This window comes from Triturus cristatus, chromosome 8 (assembly GCF_964204655.1).
Source record: "Triturus cristatus chromosome 8, aTriCri1.1, whole genome shotgun sequence".
Classification (NCBI taxonomy): Eukaryota; Metazoa; Chordata; class Amphibia; order Caudata; family Salamandridae; genus Triturus; species Triturus cristatus.
In genome coordinates this window covers 1093658077-1093679343 of record NC_140591.1, presented here as the reverse complement: position 1 = coordinate 1093679343, position 21267 = coordinate 1093658077, and the positions used below count along the sequence as shown (strand labels likewise).

Genomic DNA, 21267 nt, shown 5'->3' with positions numbered 1-21267 from the left:
GTCAGAAAAGCGATGTCGCTTCTTTGGCATCTTTTTGCCATGCCTCGAGTTACCTGAGTGCGAGGACTTGGATCCCAACGAGCGGTGAGGACTGCGGCTCCGCAACCGGCCCCTCGACTTCCTCCTCGAGCAGTGCGGAGCCGACCGCCGGATCACGAGGAGCTTGTGGGACCGCTCCCGCCTAGCTTTCGACGTCAAGGCCTGGCCTGCTGGCGCGGAAAAAAGAACTGTCGTTAGCGCACGAGGGTGGTGTCTAAGTACTCCGACGACGTCATCCCGGTGATCACGACGGACACGGATCCGCAGACGACGCCTACCGATGCGCAGGGGTACTGCTGACGAAAAAATCTTTCTGGATCCAGCCTGACGCCTGGGGATATTCTAAGGTAAGGAATCTAAGATACAACTATTAAAAAAAGAAACAGGGTGGCGTGGCCAAGATGGCCAATATGGCAGTTGCACTTTAGTGCTGCTCCGCCAGAAAACCCATTTTATCCGGCAAATATTGGACCCACAACCGCCATCCACTGCTTCCCGGTGGACTAAGGGCCCCTGACAAAAGAAATGATACCCTCCTTGCTCCCAGAGGTTTCCCTGGAGGACACAGACACCCGGTGAGGACGCAAAGCCTGTGGCGAATTCTTGCCGCTGCGAACTGCGGGGCATTCTGCAGCCTGGGGGCTCCATTGCCTGCTGCCCCATTGATACCCGAGGAGGCCCCTCTACTGGGATTGGAGCCACTGGAGGGGACGCACGGCGGTGGGGGAGCCGGAAGAGGTGACCAGTGATGGGAAGGCCTGACTGCTGGTGGGACACCCTGGGCTGCTTCTGGTGCGACTGGACTCCGGGTCTAGCGCAGGCCTGAGAGGTGAGGCCCCTGCTATGCTAGAATATGGTGGGCATTCCCCTCAGACACAATGGGGTTGCCAGTCTGCGGCATTACACCCGGGGGTCAGGCCCTTGCTTGGGCACAGCTGCAGGGCCTCCCCCGTGGACTCTGGGTCTGGTGGGGTGCCGCGGACTTGCATCAACACCTGACCTCCTGATCCAGCCCTCCATTTTGTGTTTGGTAGACCGCGCTGCCGCACGATCGTTTGTTGAGTTGGGGACACTGCCCTGGTTGAGTGGAGGCCTTTCCCCGTGGCGCAGCAGTGAGGGTGGATGCAGCAGCAGCAATTTACCTGGGCTGCTTGCCCCCTAGGTGAGGCCATCATTGTTGTGGCTGAGTGAGAGACACCCTGGGGCAAGATTTATACTTAACCCCCTGCCATGTGCTGAAACCACCAACCTGCTTCCTGTCGGGGCTTGTGCTCTCCATCACCTGGAATCCATTAGGTGATCTGCGACACATGGGGCACCAGAATGACTGAACCCACTGAGTACCATTGTGACTACCGATAATGCACTGCTTCCCTCTGTGCTGCCCCTAGCATCTCCACTAACTGCTGCTGGACTACCACTTGCGACTGGCTGGGTCTCCTTGGGGGTGCCGCCCTGGGATCCTAGGGCCTGTAGATGCAGTGGGGCTTTACTCCCCTTTCTTTGTGGATACCTTCTTGCTGTGCTGAAGTGAGGTCTACTTTAGCGACTGTGGATCCTGCCTTACCCCCGCGGGTGACTCCTAAATCCTGCGTTATAAAGACTTGTCTTATCCAAGCGGACCCTTCTAGACCCCCACTGTCAGGTTCAGTTATTGCCCACCTGGGGCTGGGTGTCCCCCCTCTTGTTGTGGGTGGCAGGAGGACAGACCTACCTTACATCGGGACTACTGTTCCACCTTATGCTGCTATGACACAAAGGGGTAGGGCCAGAGACACTGGGTCCGCATCTACACAGATTAAAATGGACCAGAATACAACTGGCACCTCCAAAGGCCCCCTACGAGTCCCCATACGGAGATGGTCCCGCCTCCTTCACTAATGATCTTGCTGTGACACTACAAGCTGGCCAAAATTGTGGAGATGAGAATGGATGTGGCACTGCTGAGTCAGAATCTCCGCAACGCCACAGCGCGAATCACGGAAGCTGAATCCCAGATCTCCTTGGCCGAGGACGATATCTCAACTCTAGAAACCCAGGTCTCCACTTTGCTCACTCGAAAGGCAGAGCTTCACAGACGTGCCGAAGAGGCAGGAAAATCGCTCCTGGCGCAATAACATCCGCCTAATTGGAGTCCAGGAATACCCTGATGAGACTGATCCACAACAGAGGGAAGACTACATGGAACGCTGGTTTCAATCCTGGATGCCTACCAACAATCTCTCCTTCTGGTTCGCCATTGAGAGAGCTCACAAGCCTTGATCCCTAGACCCCCACTGGGCGCTCGGACTGACCCATAATAGCTTGCATTCTTAATTACCGGGACAGGGATGCTGTTCTTAGGGAGACTTGACAGCATCCTGATCTCCGTTGTGAAGACGCTAAAGTTCTTCTTTTCTCGAATTACACCTGTGAGGTCCAACAAGAAGGGCGCTCCTATAAGGAAGTTAATCAAAAACTGAGGGATATGGGGCTTCAATATCGCTTGCTATTCCCAGCTCAGCTCCGTGTTATCCATCTCAACAAATCACATTTCTTTGATACTCCTGACTCTGCAAGGCAATGGCTCAAAGAAATCGCCCATTGCATGGATCCACTACCTCCCCCTCACAACACCGGAGGGCACCTGATAACTTGGGGTCGCGAGTATTGCCTAAACCTCGTAAATGGTGCATCCGATCATGAAGAGTACATAGAGATGGTCAGTCGCTCTCACCCACAAGATCCACCAGGAGCAGCCACTGTCACTACCCAACCTGCTTTAAACTCTGCCTCTGGAACAGAGGATGAAACAGTGTGGGTTGATGGACAAACAGGCTCACTCATTGATCCGTCAATTTTCCACACTGACTCGGATTTGTCCGGCAGCCCTGCAATTTGACTGGCTTTGACCTCTACTGGCTGCACACCCTCCCGATTCATGCCTGGTCCTATTTGCTTCCCAGCTACGTTTAATTGATTATATCAATAGCCATAGGATCCCCCTGTGGCTGCGAAATGGCGGATGCTGTCTTCATGAGTCACAGCCTGCCTCTGAGCCGGAGGACAACAATACAGAGGCAGACAGACGGCCTCCCTCACTGATCCGGCTGCTTTGCAAGTTGATTCTAATCTGTCCCGCAGCCCTGCAATTTGACTGGGGTTGACTCCACTGGCTACACAAACTCTTGATGTAGACAACTTAAACCAAAAGAGTGGCAGGGTCACTTGCGCAAACTCATTAATTATTCCCTCTTTGTGCATAGAATGAACATCTAAATTCGGTGCTCCAAAGGAAAAGGGTTGCCACTTTTGCCCGCAAATATGGACTGAAAGCATTCAGCCCTGAAACAGTTCAACACAATTTCCTGAGCACCAACAAGTGTGAAAATGAAATATGTCCAATTTCTCTAATTTCCAATTTGATTTATTTAATCAAAATTCTTCTGCTTCATATATTCTCATCTTCAGATATAGCCAACACGTGTTTCGTCAGAAAACGATGTTCTCCCATCACTGACTTAATTAGGGCTTCTCAGATCAACATTAAACATCAAATCTTTAAATCTTTCCTTAATTCTTTTCTGCCATCTTTCCCAATAGCAAAGACCAAACCACGTATTATTCAGCCTCTTCGAACGGAGAGTACTCCATGCATAGTTCCGGATGGCCACGGATGACAAATCAGAGTCAGTGTGGAAAATTGCCGGATCAATGAGTGAGGCTGTTTGTCCATCAGCCCCCACTGTTTCAGCCTCTGTTCCGGAGGCAGAGTTTGAAGCAGGTTGGGTAGTGACGTGGCCATCCGGAACTATGCATGGAGTATTCTCCGTTCGAAGAGGCTGAATAATACGTGGTTTGGTCCTTACTATTGGGAAAGAAGGCAGAAAAGAATTAAGGAAAGATTTGAAGATTTGATGTTTAATGTTGATCTGAGAAGCCCTGATTAAGTCAGTGATGTAAGAACATCGTTTTCTGATGAAACACGCGTTGGCTATATCTGAAGATGAGAACCTGTGAAACAGAAGAATTTTGATGAAATAAATCAAATTGGAAATAAGAGAAATTGGACATACTTCATTTTCAAACTTGTTGGTGCTCAGGAAATTGTGTTGAACTCTTGATGTAGATGTTGCATTATTCATTTTTCAGCCATATTGTTTGCATATTTCTCTACTCGCCTCCCAGGTTTGCTCTGCTTTTAGGGGTTTCCTATTCGACTGTAAGATGGCGGCTACTGTCTTGATTTCTCCTACAATTATGGGGTTTCCCTCCGTTGAAGTACTCATGACGTTGTGTTTATTGTTTTCTCTAACATACCTTTTTTACAGGGCGACAGATGATTCTAGGGTAGAAGTATGGGATGGGGAGAGAGTTGGGGGCTGGCTTTTCTGTGCAACTTGTTGTTTGATGTATTTTTTTACCCTTTTCTTTCCCTTTTAGGCATTGGCACACAAATTTGGTTCAATTCAAAACACAGTCCTGGGATAGCGCCCACTCGCAATGCACCACTATTACAATCTTCATCATTCCGTCGGACCCGGTTGGCTATGCTTCTAAGCTGTCCACCTCCCATTTCTCATAACAACTTCAACCCCCCTATACATATGACCTTTTGGTTTGGTCATGGAATGTTAACATGGGGTACTCCCAGGGAGCCAGGGGGGTTGCTATCCTTCCACACCGTTCCTTTCCCCTTGTAGTCACTCGTATGACACGTGATCCGCAGGAATGTTTTGTTGCTTTGGAGGGCTTATAGGTCTTGCTGGTATGTGTTTATGTGCCGCCTGCTTCTTTACCCGCCAGCCTTCAGGACCTTTCACACCTTTTACGCCGTTCCTTTCCCCTTGTAGTCACTTGTGTGACACGTGATCCTGAGGGATGTTTTGTTGCCTGGCAAGGCACATTGAAGGGACGGGTGGTCTTGCTAGTCTGTGTTTATGTGCCGCCTACTTCCTTGCCTTCCTGCCTTCTGGGCCTTTTTGCCACCTTCTTTCATGTCTTCCACAGGGGCTTACAGAAATAGGGAGTGATTTCAACGCAGTTTCTGACCCTGATCTAGATAGTACTGGAGCCCCTACTGCCTCACGATGGGTCAGTGCTTGTCGTCTCAATGATTGGACCACTGCTCTGGGTCTCTGTGATGCAGGAAGATCCTGGCACCCCGACTTTGGCAATTCAAACATACATCGGTGGCTCACCACACTCACTCTTGAATAGATCTGACCTTTCGACCCGCCCTCAATTGCCAATTATTGACTCAAATCTAAATTTAGCCCCAGTGAATCTCAGACCATTCACCTTTACTCCTTCATCTTGGACATCCACTATCGGGATTGCGCCCCATGTGGCGGTTAAATGCCTGGTATCTCCAGGATAAGAAGTTTGCCCACTCACTCAGGTCTCAACTTCGTGCTTATTTCCATAATAATGAATGATCGGTTACACAAGTAGGAACCCTTATTGCCGGCCAACAAGGCGACACTACGAGGCTTTGCTAAGAGTTATATTAGAACCCAGGATTGTGACCGCTCTGCTCTACTCTTATTACCCAGTTAGAGGCACGTGCCCTTCGCCTGGAGCAACAGTTAGAGTCTAACCCACAGGCAAATCTTTCTTGCCAGTTAGGTCTGAACCACGAGGACATTCGTCTGCACTCCCTTGAAGCAGCCAAACACCTCTGGTGGGTCACGACGACCAGGATTTACGACTGAGGAGACAAAAATGGGAACATACCTCGAACACTACTTTATTGGTTGGTCTCCCATCAACAAGCCAACAGGATTGTCCCTGAGTTAAACCAGATTGGTCGCACACTGCTACACTTACCAGGCGTGTTCCCCCAATGAAAATGGTCCCTGAAGGTCAGCGTCGGCGGATACACCTATGCTCGAGTGTGAATGCAAGTATGCGTGGCGTGTGCCATCCCTGGACACGTGTTTCGAGGTAGTTGCCTCTCGTCAGCAGGGAGTAGGAAAATGTGTGGGGTTGCTGTGTAAGCTGCTAAAATCGTATCAGGTCTAGTACCTCTCGTAGCGCGCAGGTGCGTAACCATGAGTCCGTCGACTCCACCGGCTCAAGGGAGCCTGAATATAAAGTTAAACCAGATTGGTCGCACACTGCTACACCTACCAGGCGTGTTCCCCCAATGAAAATGGTCCCTGAAGGTCAGCGTCGGCGGATACACCTATGCTCGAGTGTGAATGCAAGTATGCGTGGCGTGTGCCATCCCTGGACACGTGTTTCGAGGTAGTTGCCTCTCGTCAGCAGGGAGTAGGAAAATGTGTGGGGTTGCTGTGTAAGCTGCTAAAATCGTATCAGGTCTAGTACCTCTCGTAGCGCGCAGGTGCGTAACCATGAGTCCGTCGACTCCACCGGCTCAAGGGAGCCTGAATATAAAGTTAAACCAGATTGGTCGCACACTGCTACACCTACCAGGCGTGTTCCCCCAATGAAAATGGTCCCTGAAGGTCAGCGTCGGCGGATACACCTATGCTCGAGTGTGAATGCAAGTATGCGTGGCGTGTGCCATCCCTGGACACGTGTTTCGAGGTAGTTGCCTCTCGTCAGCAGGGAGTAGGAAAATGTGTGGGGTTGCTGTGTAAGCTGCTAAAATCGTATCAGGTCTAGTACCTCTCGTAGCGCGCAGGTGCGTAACCATGAGTCCGTCGACTCCACCGGCTCAAGGGAGCCTGAATATAAAGTTAAACCAGATTGGTCGCACACTGCTACACCTACCAGGCGTGTTCCCCCAATGAAAATGGTCCCTGAAGGTCAGCGTCGGCGGATACACCTATGCTCGAGTGTGAATGCAAGTATGCGTGGCGTGTGCCATCCCTGGACACGTGTTTCGAGGTAGTTGCCTCTCGTCAGCAGGGAGTAGGAAAATGTGTGGGGTTGCTGTGTAAGCTGCTAAAATCGTATCAGGTCTAGTACCTCTCGTAGCGCGCAGGTGCGTAACCATGAGTCCGTCGACTCCACCGGCTCAAGGGAGCCTGAATATAAAGTTAAACCAGATTGGTCGCACACTGCAACACCTACCAGGCGTGTTCCCCCAATGAAAATGGTCCCTGAAGGTCAGCGTCGGCGGATACACCTATGCTCGAGTGTGAATGCAAGTATGCGTGGCGTGTGCCATCCCTGGACACGTGTTTCGAGGTAGTTGCCTCTCGTCAGCAGGGAGTAGGAAAATGTGTGGGGTTGCTGTGTAAGCTGCTAAAATCGTATCAGGTCTAGTACCTCTCGTAGCGCGCAGGTGCGTAACCATGAGTCCGTCGACTCCACCGGCTCAAGGGAGCCTGAATATAAAGTTAAACCAGATTGGTCGCACACTGCTACACCTACCGACGCTGACTACAGGGACCACAGTTCTTCGGGGTAACACGCTAGTGGGTGGAGCAGTGTGCGACCATTTTGTTTAGTTATTTAGTGGCTCCCTGAGCCCCGACAGCCGACGGGCTGTAGGTTACGCACCTGCGTTGCTACGAGAGGTACCAGACCTGATATGATTTTAGCAGCCTACATATGCAACCCCACACTCTTCCTACTCCCTGCTGACGAGCGGCAACTACCGCGAAACACGTGTCCAGGGATGGCTAACGCTACTCTGACTTGCACGCACCACTGAGCATAGGCGTACCCGCCGACGCTGACTACAGGGACCACAGTTCTTCGGGGTAACACGCTAGTGGGTGGAGCAGTGTGCGACCATTTTGTTTAGTTATTTAGTGGCTCCCTGAGCCCCGACAGCCGACGGGCTGTAGGTTACGCACCTGCGTTGCTACGAGAGGTACCAGACCTGATATGATTTTAGCAGCCTACATATGCAACCCCACACTCTTCCTACTCCCTGCTGACGAGCGGCAACTACCGCGAAACACGTGTCCAGGGATGGCTAACGCTACTCTGACTTGCACGCACCACTGAGCATAGGCGTACCCGCCGACGCTGACTACAGGGACCACAGTTCTTCGGGGTAACACGCTAGTGGGTGGAGCAGTGTGCGACCATTTTGTTTAGTTATTTAGTGGCTCCCTGAGCCCCGACAGCCGACGGGCTGTAGGTTACGCACCTGCGTTGCTACGAGAGGTACCAGACCTGATATGATTTTAGCAGCCTACATATGCAACCCCACACTCTTCCTACTCCCTGCTGACGAGCGGCAACTACCGCGAAACACGTGTCCAGGGATGGCTAACGCTACTCTGACTTGCACGCACCACTGAGCATAGGCGTACCCGCCGACGCTGACTACAGGGACCACAGTTCTTCGGGGTAACACGCTAGTGGGTGGAGCAGTGTGCGACCATTTTGTTTAGTTATTTAGTGGCTCCCTGAGCCCCGACAGCCGACGGGCTGTAGGTTACGCACCTGCGTTGCTACGAGAGGTACCAGACCGGATATGATTTTAGCAGCCTACATATGCAACCCCACACTCTTCCTACTCCCTGCTGACGAGCGGCAACTACCGCGAAACACGTGTCCAGGGATGGCTAACGCTACTCTGACTTGCACGCACCACTGAGCATAGGCGTACCCGCCGACGCTGACTACAGGGACCACAGTTCTTCGGGGTAACACGCTAGTGGGTGGAGCAGTGTGCGACCATTTTGTTTAGTTATTTAGTGGCTCCCTGAGCCCCGACAGCCGACGGGCTGTAGGTTACGCACCTGCGTTGCTACGAGAGGTACCAGACCTGATATGATTTTAGCAGCCTACATATGCAACCCCACACTCTTCCTACTCCCTGCTGACGAGCGGCAACTACCGCGAAACACGTGTCCAGGGATGGCTAACGCTACTCTGACTTGCACGCACCACTGAGCATAGGCGTACCCGCCGACGCTGACTACAGGGACCACAGTTCTTCGGGGTAACACGCTAGTGGGTGGAGCAGTGTGCGACCATTTTGTTTAGTTATTTAGTGGCTCCCTGAGCCCCGACAGCCGACGGGCTGTAGGTTACGCACCTGCGTTGCTACGAGAGGTACCAGACCTGATATGATTTTAGCAGCCTACATATGCAACCCCACACTCTTCCTACTCCCTGCTGACGAGCGGCAACTACCGCGAAACACGTGTCCAGGGATGGCTAACGCTACTCTGACTTGCACGCACCACTGAGCATAGGCGTACCCGCCGACGCTGACTACAGGGACCACAGTTCTTCGGGGTAACACGCTAGTGGGTGGAGCAGTGTGCGACCATTTTGTTTAGTTATTTAGTGGCTCCCTGAGCCCCGACAGCCGACGGGCTGTAGGTTACGCACCTGCGTTGCTACGAGAGGTACCAGACCTGATATGATTTTAGCAGCCTACATATGCAACCCCACACTCTTCCTACTCCCTGCTGACGAGCGGCAACTACCGCGAAACACGTGTCCAGGGATGGCTAACGCTACTCTGACTTGCACGCACCACTGAGCATAGGCGTACCCGCCGACGCTGACTACAGGGACCACAGTTCTTCGGGGTAACACGCTAGTGGGTGGAGCAGTGTGCGACCATTTTGTTTAGTTATTTAGTGGCTCCCTGAGCCCCGACAGCCGACGGGCTGTAGGTTACGCACCTGCGTTGCTACGAGAGGTACCAGACCTGATATGATTTTAGCAGCCTACATATGCAACCCCACACTCTTCCTACTCCCTGCTGACGAGCGGCAACTACCGCGAAACACGTGTCCAGGGATGGCTAACGCTACTCTGACTTGCACGCACCACTGAGCATAGGCGTACCCGCCGACGCTGACTACAGGGACCACAGTTCTTCGGGGTAACACGCTAGTGGGTGGAGCAGTGTGCGACCATTTTGTTTAGTTATTTAGTGGCTCCCTGAGCCCCGACAGCCGACGGGCTGTAGGTTACGCACCTGCGTTGCTACGAGAGGTACCAGACCTGATATGATTTTAGCAGCCTACATATGCAACCCCACACTCTTCCTACTCCCTGCTGACGAGCGGCAACTACCGCGAAACACGTGTCCAGGGATGGCTAACGCTACTCTGACTTGCACGCACCACTGAGCATAGGCGTACCCGCCGACGCTGACTACAGGGACCACAGTTCTTCGGGGTAACACGCTAGTGGGTGGAGCAGTGTGCGACCATTTTGTTTAGTTATTTAGTGGCTCCCTGAGCCCCGACAGCCGACGGGCTGTAGGTTACGCACCTGCGTTGCTACGAGAGGTACCAGACCTGATATGATTTTAGCAGCCTACATATGCAACCCCACACTCTTCCTACTCCCTGCTGACGAGCGGCAACTACCGCGAAACACGTGTCCAGGGATGGCTAACGCTACTCTGACTTGCACGCACCACTGAGCATAGGCGTACCCGCCGACGCTGACTACAGGGACCACAGTTCTTCGGGGTAACACGCTAGTGGGTGGAGCAGTGTGCGACCATTTTGTTTAGTTATTTAGTGGCTCCCTGAGCCCCGACAGCCGACGGGCTGTAGGTTACGCACCTGCGTTGCTACGAGAGGTACCAGACCTGATATGATTTTAGCAGCCTACATATGCAACCCCACACTCTTCCTACTCCCTGCTGACGAGCGGCAACTACCGCGAAACACGTGTCCAGGGATGGCTAACGCTACTCTGACTTGCACGCACCACTGAGCATAGGCGTACCCGCCGACGCTGACTACAGGGACCACAGTTCTTCGGGGTAACACGCTAGTGGGTGGAGCAGTGTGCGACCATTTTGTTTAGTTATTTAGTGGCTCCCTGAGCCCCGACAGCCGACGGGCTGTAGGTTACGCACCTGCGTTGCTACGAGAGGTACCAGACCTGATATGATTTTAGCAGCCTACATATGTAACCCCACACTCTTCCTACTCCCTGCTGACGAGCGGCAACTACCGCGAAACACGTGTCCAGGGATGGCTAACGCTACTCTGACTTGCACGCACCACTGAGCATAGGCGTACCCGCCGACGCTGACTACAGGGACCACAGTTCTTCGGGGTAACACGCTAGTGGGTGGAGCAGTGTGCGACCATTTTGTTTAGTTATTTAGTGGCTCCCTGAGCCCCGACAGCCGACGGGCTGTAGGTTACGCACCTGCGTTGCTACGAGAGGTACCAGACCTGATATGATTTTAGCAGCCTACATATGCAACCCCACACTCTTCCTACTCCCTGCTGACGAGCGGCAACTACCGCGAAACACGTGTCCAGGGATGGCTAACGCTACTCTGACTTGCACGCACCACTGAGCATAGGCGTACCCGCCGACGCTGACTACAGGGACCACAGTTCTTCGGGGTAACACGCTAGTGGGTGGAGCAGTGTGCGACCATTTTGTTTAGTTATTTAGTGGCTCCCTGAGCCCCGACAGCCGACGGGCTGTAGGTTACGCACCTGCGTTGCTACGAGAGGTACCAGACCTGATATGATTTTAGCAGCCTACATATGCAACCCCACACTCTTCCTACTCCCTGCTGACGAGCGGCAACTACCGCGAAACACGTGTCCAGGGATGGCTAACGCTACTCTGACTTGCACGCACCACTGAGCATAGGCGTACCCGCCGACGCTGACTACAGGGACCACAGTTCTTCGGGGTAACACGCTAGTGGGTGGAGCAGTGTGCGACCATTTTGTTTAGTTATTTAGTGGCTCCCTGAGCCCCGACAGCCGACGGGCTGTAGGTTACGCACCTGCGTTGCTACGAGAGGTACCAGACCTGATATGATTTTAGCAGCCTACATATGCAACCCCACACTCTTCCTACTCCCTGCTGACGAGCGGCAACTACCGCGAAACACGTGTCCAGGGATGGCTAACGCTACTCTGACTTGCACGCACCACTGAGCATAGGCGTACCCACCGACGCTGACTACAGGGACCACAGTTCTTCGGGGTAACACGCTAGTGGGTGGAGCAGTGTGCGACCATTTTGTTTAGTTATTTAGTGGCTCCCTGAGCCCCGACAGCCGACGGGCTGTAGGTTACGCACCTGCGTTGCTACGAGAGGTACCAGACCTGATATGATTTTAGCAGCCTACATATGCAACCCCACACTCTTCCTACTCCCTGCTGACGAGCGGCAACTACCGCGAAACACGAGTCCAGGGATGGCTAACGCTACTCTGACTTGCACGCACCACTGAGCATAGGCGTACCCGCCGACGCTGACTACAGGGACCACAGTTCTTCGGGGTAACACGCTAGTGGGTGGAGCAGTGTGCGACCATTTTGTTTAGTTATTTAGTGGCTCCCTGAGCCCCGACAGCCGACGGGCTGTAGGTTACGCACCTGCGTTGCTACGAGAGGTACCAGACCTGATATGATTTTAGCAGCCTACATATGCAACCCCACACTCTTCCTACTCCCTGCTGACGAGCGGCAACTACCGCGAAACACGTGTCCAGGGATGGCTAACGCTACTCTGACTTGCACGCACCACTGAGCATAGGCGTACCCGCCGACGCTGACTACAGGGACCACAGTTCTTCGGGGTAACACGCTAGTGGGTGGAGCAGTGTGCGACCATTTTGTTTAGTTATTTAGTGGCTCCCTGAGCCCCGACAGCCGACGGGCTGTAGGTTACGCACCTGCGTTGCTACGAGAGGTACCAGACCTGATATGATTTTAGCAGCCTACATATGCAACCCCACACTCTTCCTACTCCCTGCTGACGAGCGGCAACTACCGCGAAACACGTGTCCAGGGATGGCTAACGCTACTCTGACTTGCACGCACCACTGAGCATAGGCGTACCCGCCGACGCTGACTACAGGGACCACAGTTCTTCGGGGTAACACGCTAGTGGGTGGAGCAGTGTGCGACCATTTTGTTTAGTTATTTAGTGGCTCCCTGAGCCCCGACAGCCGACGGGCTGTAGGTTACGCACCTGCGTTGCTACGAGAGGTACCAGACCTGATATGATTTTAGCAGCCTACATATGCAACCCCACACTCTTCCTACTCCCTGCTGACGAGCGGCAACTACCGCGAAACACGTGTCCAGGGATGGCTAACGCTACTCTGACTTGCACGCACCACTGAGCATAGGCGTACCCGCCGACGCTGACTACAGGGACCACAGTTCTTCGGGGTAACACGCTAGTGGGTGGAGCAGTGTGCGACCATTTTGTTTAGGATTGTCCCTGAGATTATGGACGGCTCTGGTCGTTCTCGGCAATCTCTCTCAGAGATGGACCAAACGTTCGCCCAATACTATCACACATTATACTTAAAACCAGTGGGCAGGAACACAGCCATGTCCGGTTCCTTTCTCGACTTGGTCCCTCTCCCTAGGCGGTCTTCCTCTGACTCCCATCTGTTGGATGAACCCTTTACGGCAGAGGGGATTGGAGAGGTGCTGTCCGCTATGACACCTGGTTAGACTCTGTGCCCGGACGACTTTCCTATGGAAAATTGTATTACGTTGCGGGAAACTCATCTTTTGTAGCACTATAAGGAGGTTTGCCACGTTGGGTCCTTCCCGCTGGAGTTGGATTCAGCTACCATAGTGCTAATATCTAAGACACAGCCTCCTTCTACATCGTGCGCAGATTACCACCCAACATCTCTCTTCAATTGCAAGGTGAAAATCTTTGCGGCAGAATTGGCTAACAGGCTCAAACAAGTCCTCACTTGGTTGGTGCTGCCGGACCAATGCGGCTTAATGCCATCCTGAAAACAAGACACTGTATCCGTCGGCTTCACGTGGCCTTGGCCCACCGTCATTGATTGCCTCCAGATCTAGCCTTGCTCCTTATTGACTTCGAGCAGGCTTTCAAAACGGTAGACTGGGACTACCTCCAATTGTTGCTGACTCGTGCTGGCCTCGGACCGCGATTCCAGAGCATTGTTTGGGTCCTCTATTCAAACCCTACTGCACGGGTCCGGGTTAATTGGGGTCTCTCCTACATCTTTACCATAGAATGGGGACTAGACAGTGCTGCCCCATATCTCCTCTCCGCCCTAGCGACAGTGCCTCTGGCCAAAAAGATCCACAATACACTGGCTGGGTCACACAAAGTACTGTTATATTTTGCAAACCCGGCTGTGAGTGGGCCCGATGTCTCCAATTGCTTGAAAACTTCGAAAGAGCCTCGTCTTTGGATGAACCCCTCTAAATCGGTGGTCGTCTCCATGGCGCCATCTAGAGATTGCTGCGATTGGCAGACGAACCTTCTTCTCTGCCCGCTTAGCTTTAAATACTTGGGCATATGGGTCGCTTTACATCCAGAACTCACCTGGGCCCTTAATATCCAACCTCTGGTTCGGAAAGCCAAGTCAGACCTCTTTAAATGGCAGATTAGCCCGCATCCCGACTAGGTTCTGGATGCAAAGAGGTACCCCTATGATGAAGCATAACACCTTTGGTGTGTGAGAGGAACCGTCCTTAAAAGGGATCCTCCTTTTCTAGCATGTTTATATTGATCCACACGCCCTCTAGACTCTTGTACGGGACCCGTGGGCTCTTTATGTGATAGGTACTAGTATAGAGTGGGGAGACTGCCCACGCAGGTCCTTAAACCTCCTCAAAGCCCCCCTTGTGTGTATGCAAAAAAGAAATATTAGGGGAGGGGGAGCTTCTAGAAGCCTCTCTCTGTGTTAGTAAGAGTATAAAGACTAAGACCTCTTGGCGTTTTGACAGGAACTCTTTAGGGGTGGACGCAGTGCCTAAAGACCTTCCCGGTTGAGGAGCTTCTGCCAAGACCACCACCAGGTTCCCGAGTTGTGCCGGCAGGATGATTCAAGACAGTTCACCGGTGATGTATTCCATGTTCTAATTATTTATCATTGTATGCATACAGTTATTTCTCTATGCATTTATTATTGCGTACATTTCATATGTTTTTCTGCGTTGTATACATGCTCCCTATATTGGACTTCTTTCATTCGACATCCGGAAAGGTGCATTGCTGAACACATATTTTAAAATTGTGGTACTTATAAATACATGTGTTTCATTTTAAAAGCACCTTGTTTAGTTTACTTGTCTCATTTTGAGAGTGCCTTTTTCTAAGTGTGCCATTTAAAGATGCAGTGATATATGTATATACATTTGCCTCATTTTGTCATTACAGTCTCTGTATCGTTTTTCATTTTTTTAGGAGCAGTGTCCACAGCCGGCCCAAAAAGTTGGTTTTGGTTTTGATTGAACGGCTGATTTAGAATGGTTGTTTGGACCGCCTACTTGAAGCCTGAAATGCGCAGCCAGGCATGTCTTCTGAGCAGTATACTAGTATTAACAGACCTAGCGGCAGGGTCTGCTGCATCAAGGGCACATTTAATTGCCCTCTTGGAATAGGTCATTTGCTTGAGTTTTATACTGGTCAGGCAAATGCTGTAATAGGGTTTCCAGTTGGTCATAATGGGCCCTATCATATATAGCCAGCAGTGCTTTAGTGTTGGCTATGCGCCAGTGATTGGCTGCCTGCACAGCTACCCTCTTGCCAGATGCGTCTAGTAATTTAGATTCTTTATCAGGGGCGGTGTGTCCCCTGAGGTTTGTGAATTAGCTCGCTTTCTAGCATTGGACAATACTAATGAATCTAGAGGCAGCTGACCTTTGATATACGCAGGATTGTCAGGGGCAGGTCTATAGTTCTTATCTATCTTAGGATTAAGAATCCTGGCCCATACAGGATCTTTAAATATGTCAGGAGCATGATTAATGACCCCTTTAATCATTGGCAATATCTGTACAGTTTTTTGGGACCGTTAAATGTGTCTAGAGGAAAATCCTCCTCTGGTGTGTCTGAGTTCATGTGCACCCCATGAAATACAGCAGCCCTATTGATGAGTTGTCCAAACCCAATATTATCATCTGGGGGAGATGGTTTTGTTGGGTATGGTTGGGGGCTTGGGAGGTCTGGGGGATCTATTGGATCATTGTAATCCCAAATGTCTTGTGGTGGGTCATCTGGATCTGTGAACGGGTCATTAGGGTCACCACCCACCCCTAGGTCATCATCATCATCATTGTCTGGAGGAGGTGTATGTTGTGGAGAAGTTACAGGCTGAGGCGGTGTAACAGGTTTGGGGAGAGGAGGGGTGTTAGAAGGAAGGACAGGAGAGGAAGGAAGCATAGGTGATGTGGCACAGTCCTTGTTCTTCACAGGCACTGGAGGGGTTTGTGGTGTATCCAATTTCCTCTTCTTGCATGGCACAGCTGTGACATGTCCTGTTTTAGGGTTGATATAGATCTTTTTCTGAGTAGGATCAACAGGATCCAGATGAAAAAGTTCCTCCTCTTCGATAACTGCTTTCGGCGCTGATTTTTTCGGTTCCGAGCGGGCCTGTTGCTGAGTCTTATGCTCTTTGGCCTTAGGAGGCGTGGTAGAGTCTTTAGGCTTGATTTTCGATTCCGAAGGCTTTGGTTTAGGAGCCGTGGCGTGATCCTTAGGTTTAGAGGTGTTTGACGCCGGCTTATCCACGGGTTTCGATGTGTTCGAGGTCGGTTTGTCTTCGGAAGTGGAAGGAATCAGAGCCGATTTCGGAGCCAAGTGTTCTTTTGGCTTCGGTGCCGAAGTTGCCGGTGGGACAAGTACATGCGGTTTGCTCGGTCCCGAGCTACCGGAAGGCTTGTCTTTTTACTTTGAAGCCGGGCCTGGAGGCGGGGCTTCTGAAGTGTGCTTTCGGTCGTGACTGGGGCCAGCAGGCGAAGCCTTCACCGGTGCCTTCTGCTTTGGTGTGGGGGTAGGGGCAGTAGTACTCACTCGTTGCCAAGGAGTGATGGGGTCGTCTGAGTCTTCTGCCTCTGACACGACTTGGAGATATTCGAAATCTTCTTCTGGGACATCTGGGCCTTCGTCGAAGATGTCGACCGGTTCTGGAGCTGATCTCTGCACCATGATGTGTCGTCCAGCTCGACGATCTCGAATGGTCTTCTTTGATCGAAAGGAGGCGCAGGCTGGGCAGCTGGACACGCCGTGTTCTGGCGAGAGGCACAGGTTACAGACCTGATGGTCACTGTGTGGAAATTTTGCTCCACACTGGGGACATTTTTTGAAAGGCGTCCTTTCCATGAGCCGTAGGCCTTACGGCATCGATAGACCCAGCGGCCCGCGTGGACGACTGGAATCGAACCGATGAACGGCTCGTAGAGATTTCGATGTGTCTAGTCAATCAGAAAGGTTTGTGAAAGTTCTGCGCGTCGAAAAGTTTGAAACTAAAGTTTCGAACTGGTGCGCAAAAGTTGCATCCGAACCCAATGGCGAAAAAAAAAAATCTGAGGATGGAGTCGATGCCCAGGCGCACTATCGTCCAAGGGAGGAGTCACCTATCTCGTGACTACAAAGACTTCTTCCAAGACAACAACAAGGTGCAAGCATCCGAGCCCAACACCAGATGGCGATCTAATGCTAAGTGTGAGATCTGCAGCTCATATGCCTCGAACATTAAATCTACTATGCAGCTTTTATTTATGTAACTCTTGATTTAAATTGAATTTCCAGGATTGATCTCCTTGCCATCAGAGTACTGGACCAATGTGAGTCCGCAGAAGATCTCTCTATGGAGAAATTAATTACAGACACAGGCTACACAATGAATTCAATAGGACAAGAGAGGTGGGTTGTACTTACTGCTTGCTTAGAATCAGACAATTCTTTTTTGGTTTTAAGCAAGAGCTGCTTCATTTTGGTGCTCCTCTCCTCATACTGCTCCACCGATGCCTGAAGTGATGCTAAAATGTTGAATAAACAGAATAATTATTGGGATCATAGAACAACAACACTTTGTGACCAATAGCAAAAAAGAAATTCAGAGGAATAGCAACATTGGAGATAGAAAGACACTGCATCAAACAGCATAATACTAAGTACACAATAACAGAAGACATGACACTTTTTGATGTTAATATCTTAAACTAAAGACCAAGGACAGAAGTTGCAGAATACAGCTTAATGCAGTGAAATGGAGGGCAAGATAACATGATCAGTTATTCTGGGAAGTGTGTGTGCGCAGAATTAATCTTTCAAATAACTACATCACATTTAATGCAATATTTATAACCTTTTCATCGTCTCTTGCTATCTGCAGGCATTTCTGCTACTTCTTTAACTAGGATAAAACGTAACACTATTGCTATGTTAATTTTGCAACAGTAAGTTGCACAAATTACCAAAAGAATTTAAAATGAAATTGTTTTTTTTTAAAACATAATATTGTGCAAAAATGAAAAGGATACCATTTTCTGTAATACTTAAGTAAACTTTTGTCAATCTAGCATTTTTTTTTTTACCTATTTCTTCATTTAAAGTTTCTTCTCTTTGCTTCTGAAGTTTGATTTCTTGCTCAAGATCTTCCAGTCTACTGTTTTTGTCAGAAATCTTTTGGTTAAGTTCTTTGACTAAACGATCATAATCTGCCATCTCCATATCCATCAGTGTGCTCTTTTGGGCATCCTATAATAGAAATAGTAATTTGTTTTGACAATATTGCTGCAATGTAAGCCACAGACTGCCAATGAAAGTACTATCCTATTTTCGTGTACAACAATCCCACCACCAAGTCAATTTCCTTATTAGCACAATAAGTGGGAATGCGCTTCTACCAAACCTCTGGTCCTCTCTTTTAGGGTTTCATCTCACCTCATCTAAGTACTCTACTATTCACTCCTCCCTAATACTTATTTTAAATGTTTCAAAAAGGACATTTTCATACCATGGTTCAGGAATCCTGAAGTCTCCCCCCCCTCCCCCCGACTATTGCCTAGTCTCTTAACTTCCATTCCACAGGAATTACTAGTGTTCAATTGACTCACCCTTTATCTCTCTGCAAAAACTTATTTAACCTTTATACATCTGGATTTTGCAAAAGCCTATTCCCTCAAAATCAACCTCACATACATATTAAACTTCATTATATAAACCTATCCTCCAACACTAGTGCTCGGACCTCAGCAGCTTTGATACTTTCAACTATTTGACAATGCTGGCTACCGTAGTCTAACTTGCCCTTATGAGGTAGCACTCTAAACTGGTTTTCTCCTATCTTTGAAATTACTCTTAATTCAAGACTTCTTTTACAATCTTCCACTTAAGACTCCTTTAGAGACATTATCCCTTCCTTTGGCTCCGGATTTCACCTGTATACAGAAGACATTCTCCTTGTTGTCCTTCCACCTTCTGACTCTGATTCCAGTCTTGCAGTTATTTCCCCCCATTTTGTTCCTTCCCAGTACACTAATCATATCCCCACCTCAGTCTGGAACTGTGGCTAATATGAATTTGCACTTGAACATTATGCTATCTACATTGGACTTGGGTAACCAGAAAACTACACCAGGCTCAAAATTCAGTATGCCAGCTAATTGGCACATTTAAAGCTGCTGAAAACATTCTAATGCTTCTTAAATTCAGAATTTAGCCTATGTGGCAATGAAAAGTGCACTAATGAAACATATTTTTGAGTTAGAAAAGCTTCTAACAGGACAGCTTGATGTGTATGTTGCATGAGATTACCTACAATGGTTCAGAAGTGGTTCAACTTTTGCTTAGGTGGTCTGGTGAAATGTACAGTTGCACAACTGTCAAATAAGAAATGTTTCTCGTGACATGCCATCCAATGATGATCTCACTGTCATTTTACAAGCAATCAATAAAGTTAAAGAGCAGTGCTTATTATTGGAATTTTTTAAGTCCAATAGCAGTGGCTTGTGTCTTCATTCTGGGGTCAAACCTCTTCCTAATAGATGCAGAAGAACATGGGCAGGACTTACCTGTAATGTACATTGAAGGGTACGGTTTTATGACTTTTTCTTTGCCCCAAAGTATTTAAGCTGTTGAGAACGTTTCTTCTTTTTTTTTGTTTTACTTGTTACAATGTAGAAAACATGCAGATATTTATCAAACAGAACTGTGCATTATTGGTAGACTTTTAATACAATATTTCTCTAGCCTACATAAATCGATTTCACAAGTTTGATTGTAAGAAGCTTTGTACTCCACCTTCCTGAGAAGCTCTAGTTCGTGCATGGTGATCTGAGCCTGTTTCTTTTCCTTCTGCAGCTGTGTTTGTATATCTTCAATCTGTTTTAGGGCAGCAATATGATCCTTGAAATTAGAAAGACAAAATATTTTGTGGGAGAAGTTATTGGCAGGCAAATGTATGTTTGATCAAATTAAAAATGTACTTATTCATAAAGCCAACAGGAATACATAATAGTGGGACTGAGAAAAGAAATAGAACATGGCTCCAACTATTTCCCCCAGATTTACATCAGCATCCAACAATTCAACTTGTGAAATCCTAACATTTTATTGAAAATGCATCCAGATATATTTAACATATGTTCAATCCTCTCAGGTCCCAAACCAAACACCAAATATATCATCTATGTATCATAGCTAAAGTAACTTAACCTGCTGTTTATCATTTTGTCCTGTTAACTGTACAAAAAATATTGCTCTAAAATCGAAAATAATTATGACAATTTAACAGTTGTACATATAATATCGGATTTACTTCAGTCTGGTCTTCTAATCATACTCAATCTCCGTTCTAGAAGTCCCCATTCCTGAAAGTGTGCGTCAGAAATATAGACTTTTGACATATAGTGTATTTCTGTTTAGTATTGTTCATGGTTCCAATACTCTCAAAACTGATCCTTTGCCTTTAATCTATGAATGTCTACAATCAATTAGAGATTTTAAAAATTGATCTACAGCGGGATTTACCCACGCCAAGAGAAACATTGCCCAGCTCTCGGGAACCGGAGAACTGCCTATGTATCGGAGGTGGGCAAATGACATGGATAGTGCAATAATTGCAGAGAAAGAAGAATTCAAGCATAGGGGTTGTCCTAAGAAATGGGATCATAAATGGGCTAAATGGAATGCATAGAGAGGTGATATATGCATTTCCCCAATGGAGGAACTGCGGAGGGAAAAGGGGGGCACAGACCTTGACTAGACCTAGGAGCGATAAGATAATATGCTTAACTAGTATTATAATATTTGAATGCTATTGTACTATTTTCAGTTTTGAATACTGCATGACTACGCACTGTACCTCACTGTACTATTACAACTGTTCAATAAAAAGAATACTAAAAAAAAAAAAAAGATATTGATCTACAGCTATAGCGAGTATTTGTAGTGATTCAATGCCACTTGTAATTGGACGTTTAAGAGGAGCCACTGGATTTTGGGGGGAATTTTTGGCACAAGATATAAAACTCAAATCTGAGGTGTTTTATTCATCAGCGAAACATTTTGTACCTCAGTCTCCTCTCTTCAGCTTGGTTTATTAATTATTCACTTTCAATTGCATATTCTATAGTAGGA

General features: G+C 49.0%; 1 protein-coding gene across 1 annotated transcript in view; it reads right to left on the bottom strand.

Annotated features, from left to right (window-relative positions):
• Window positions 1-21267, bottom strand: part of GCC2 (GRIP and coiled-coil domain containing 2) — a 325439-nt gene that overhangs the window by 116490 nt on the left and 187682 nt on the right. Inside the window, exons 12-14 of the mRNA XM_085622624.1 lie at window positions 19930-20034; window positions 18222-18384; window positions 17563-17663 (exon numbers count right to left, since the gene is read on the bottom strand). Of these exons, the coding sequence (XP_085478750.1) occupies window positions 17563-17663; window positions 18222-18384; window positions 19930-20034 (369 nt within the window). The remainder of the gene's footprint in view (window positions 1-17562; window positions 17664-18221; window positions 18385-19929; window positions 20035-21267) is intronic.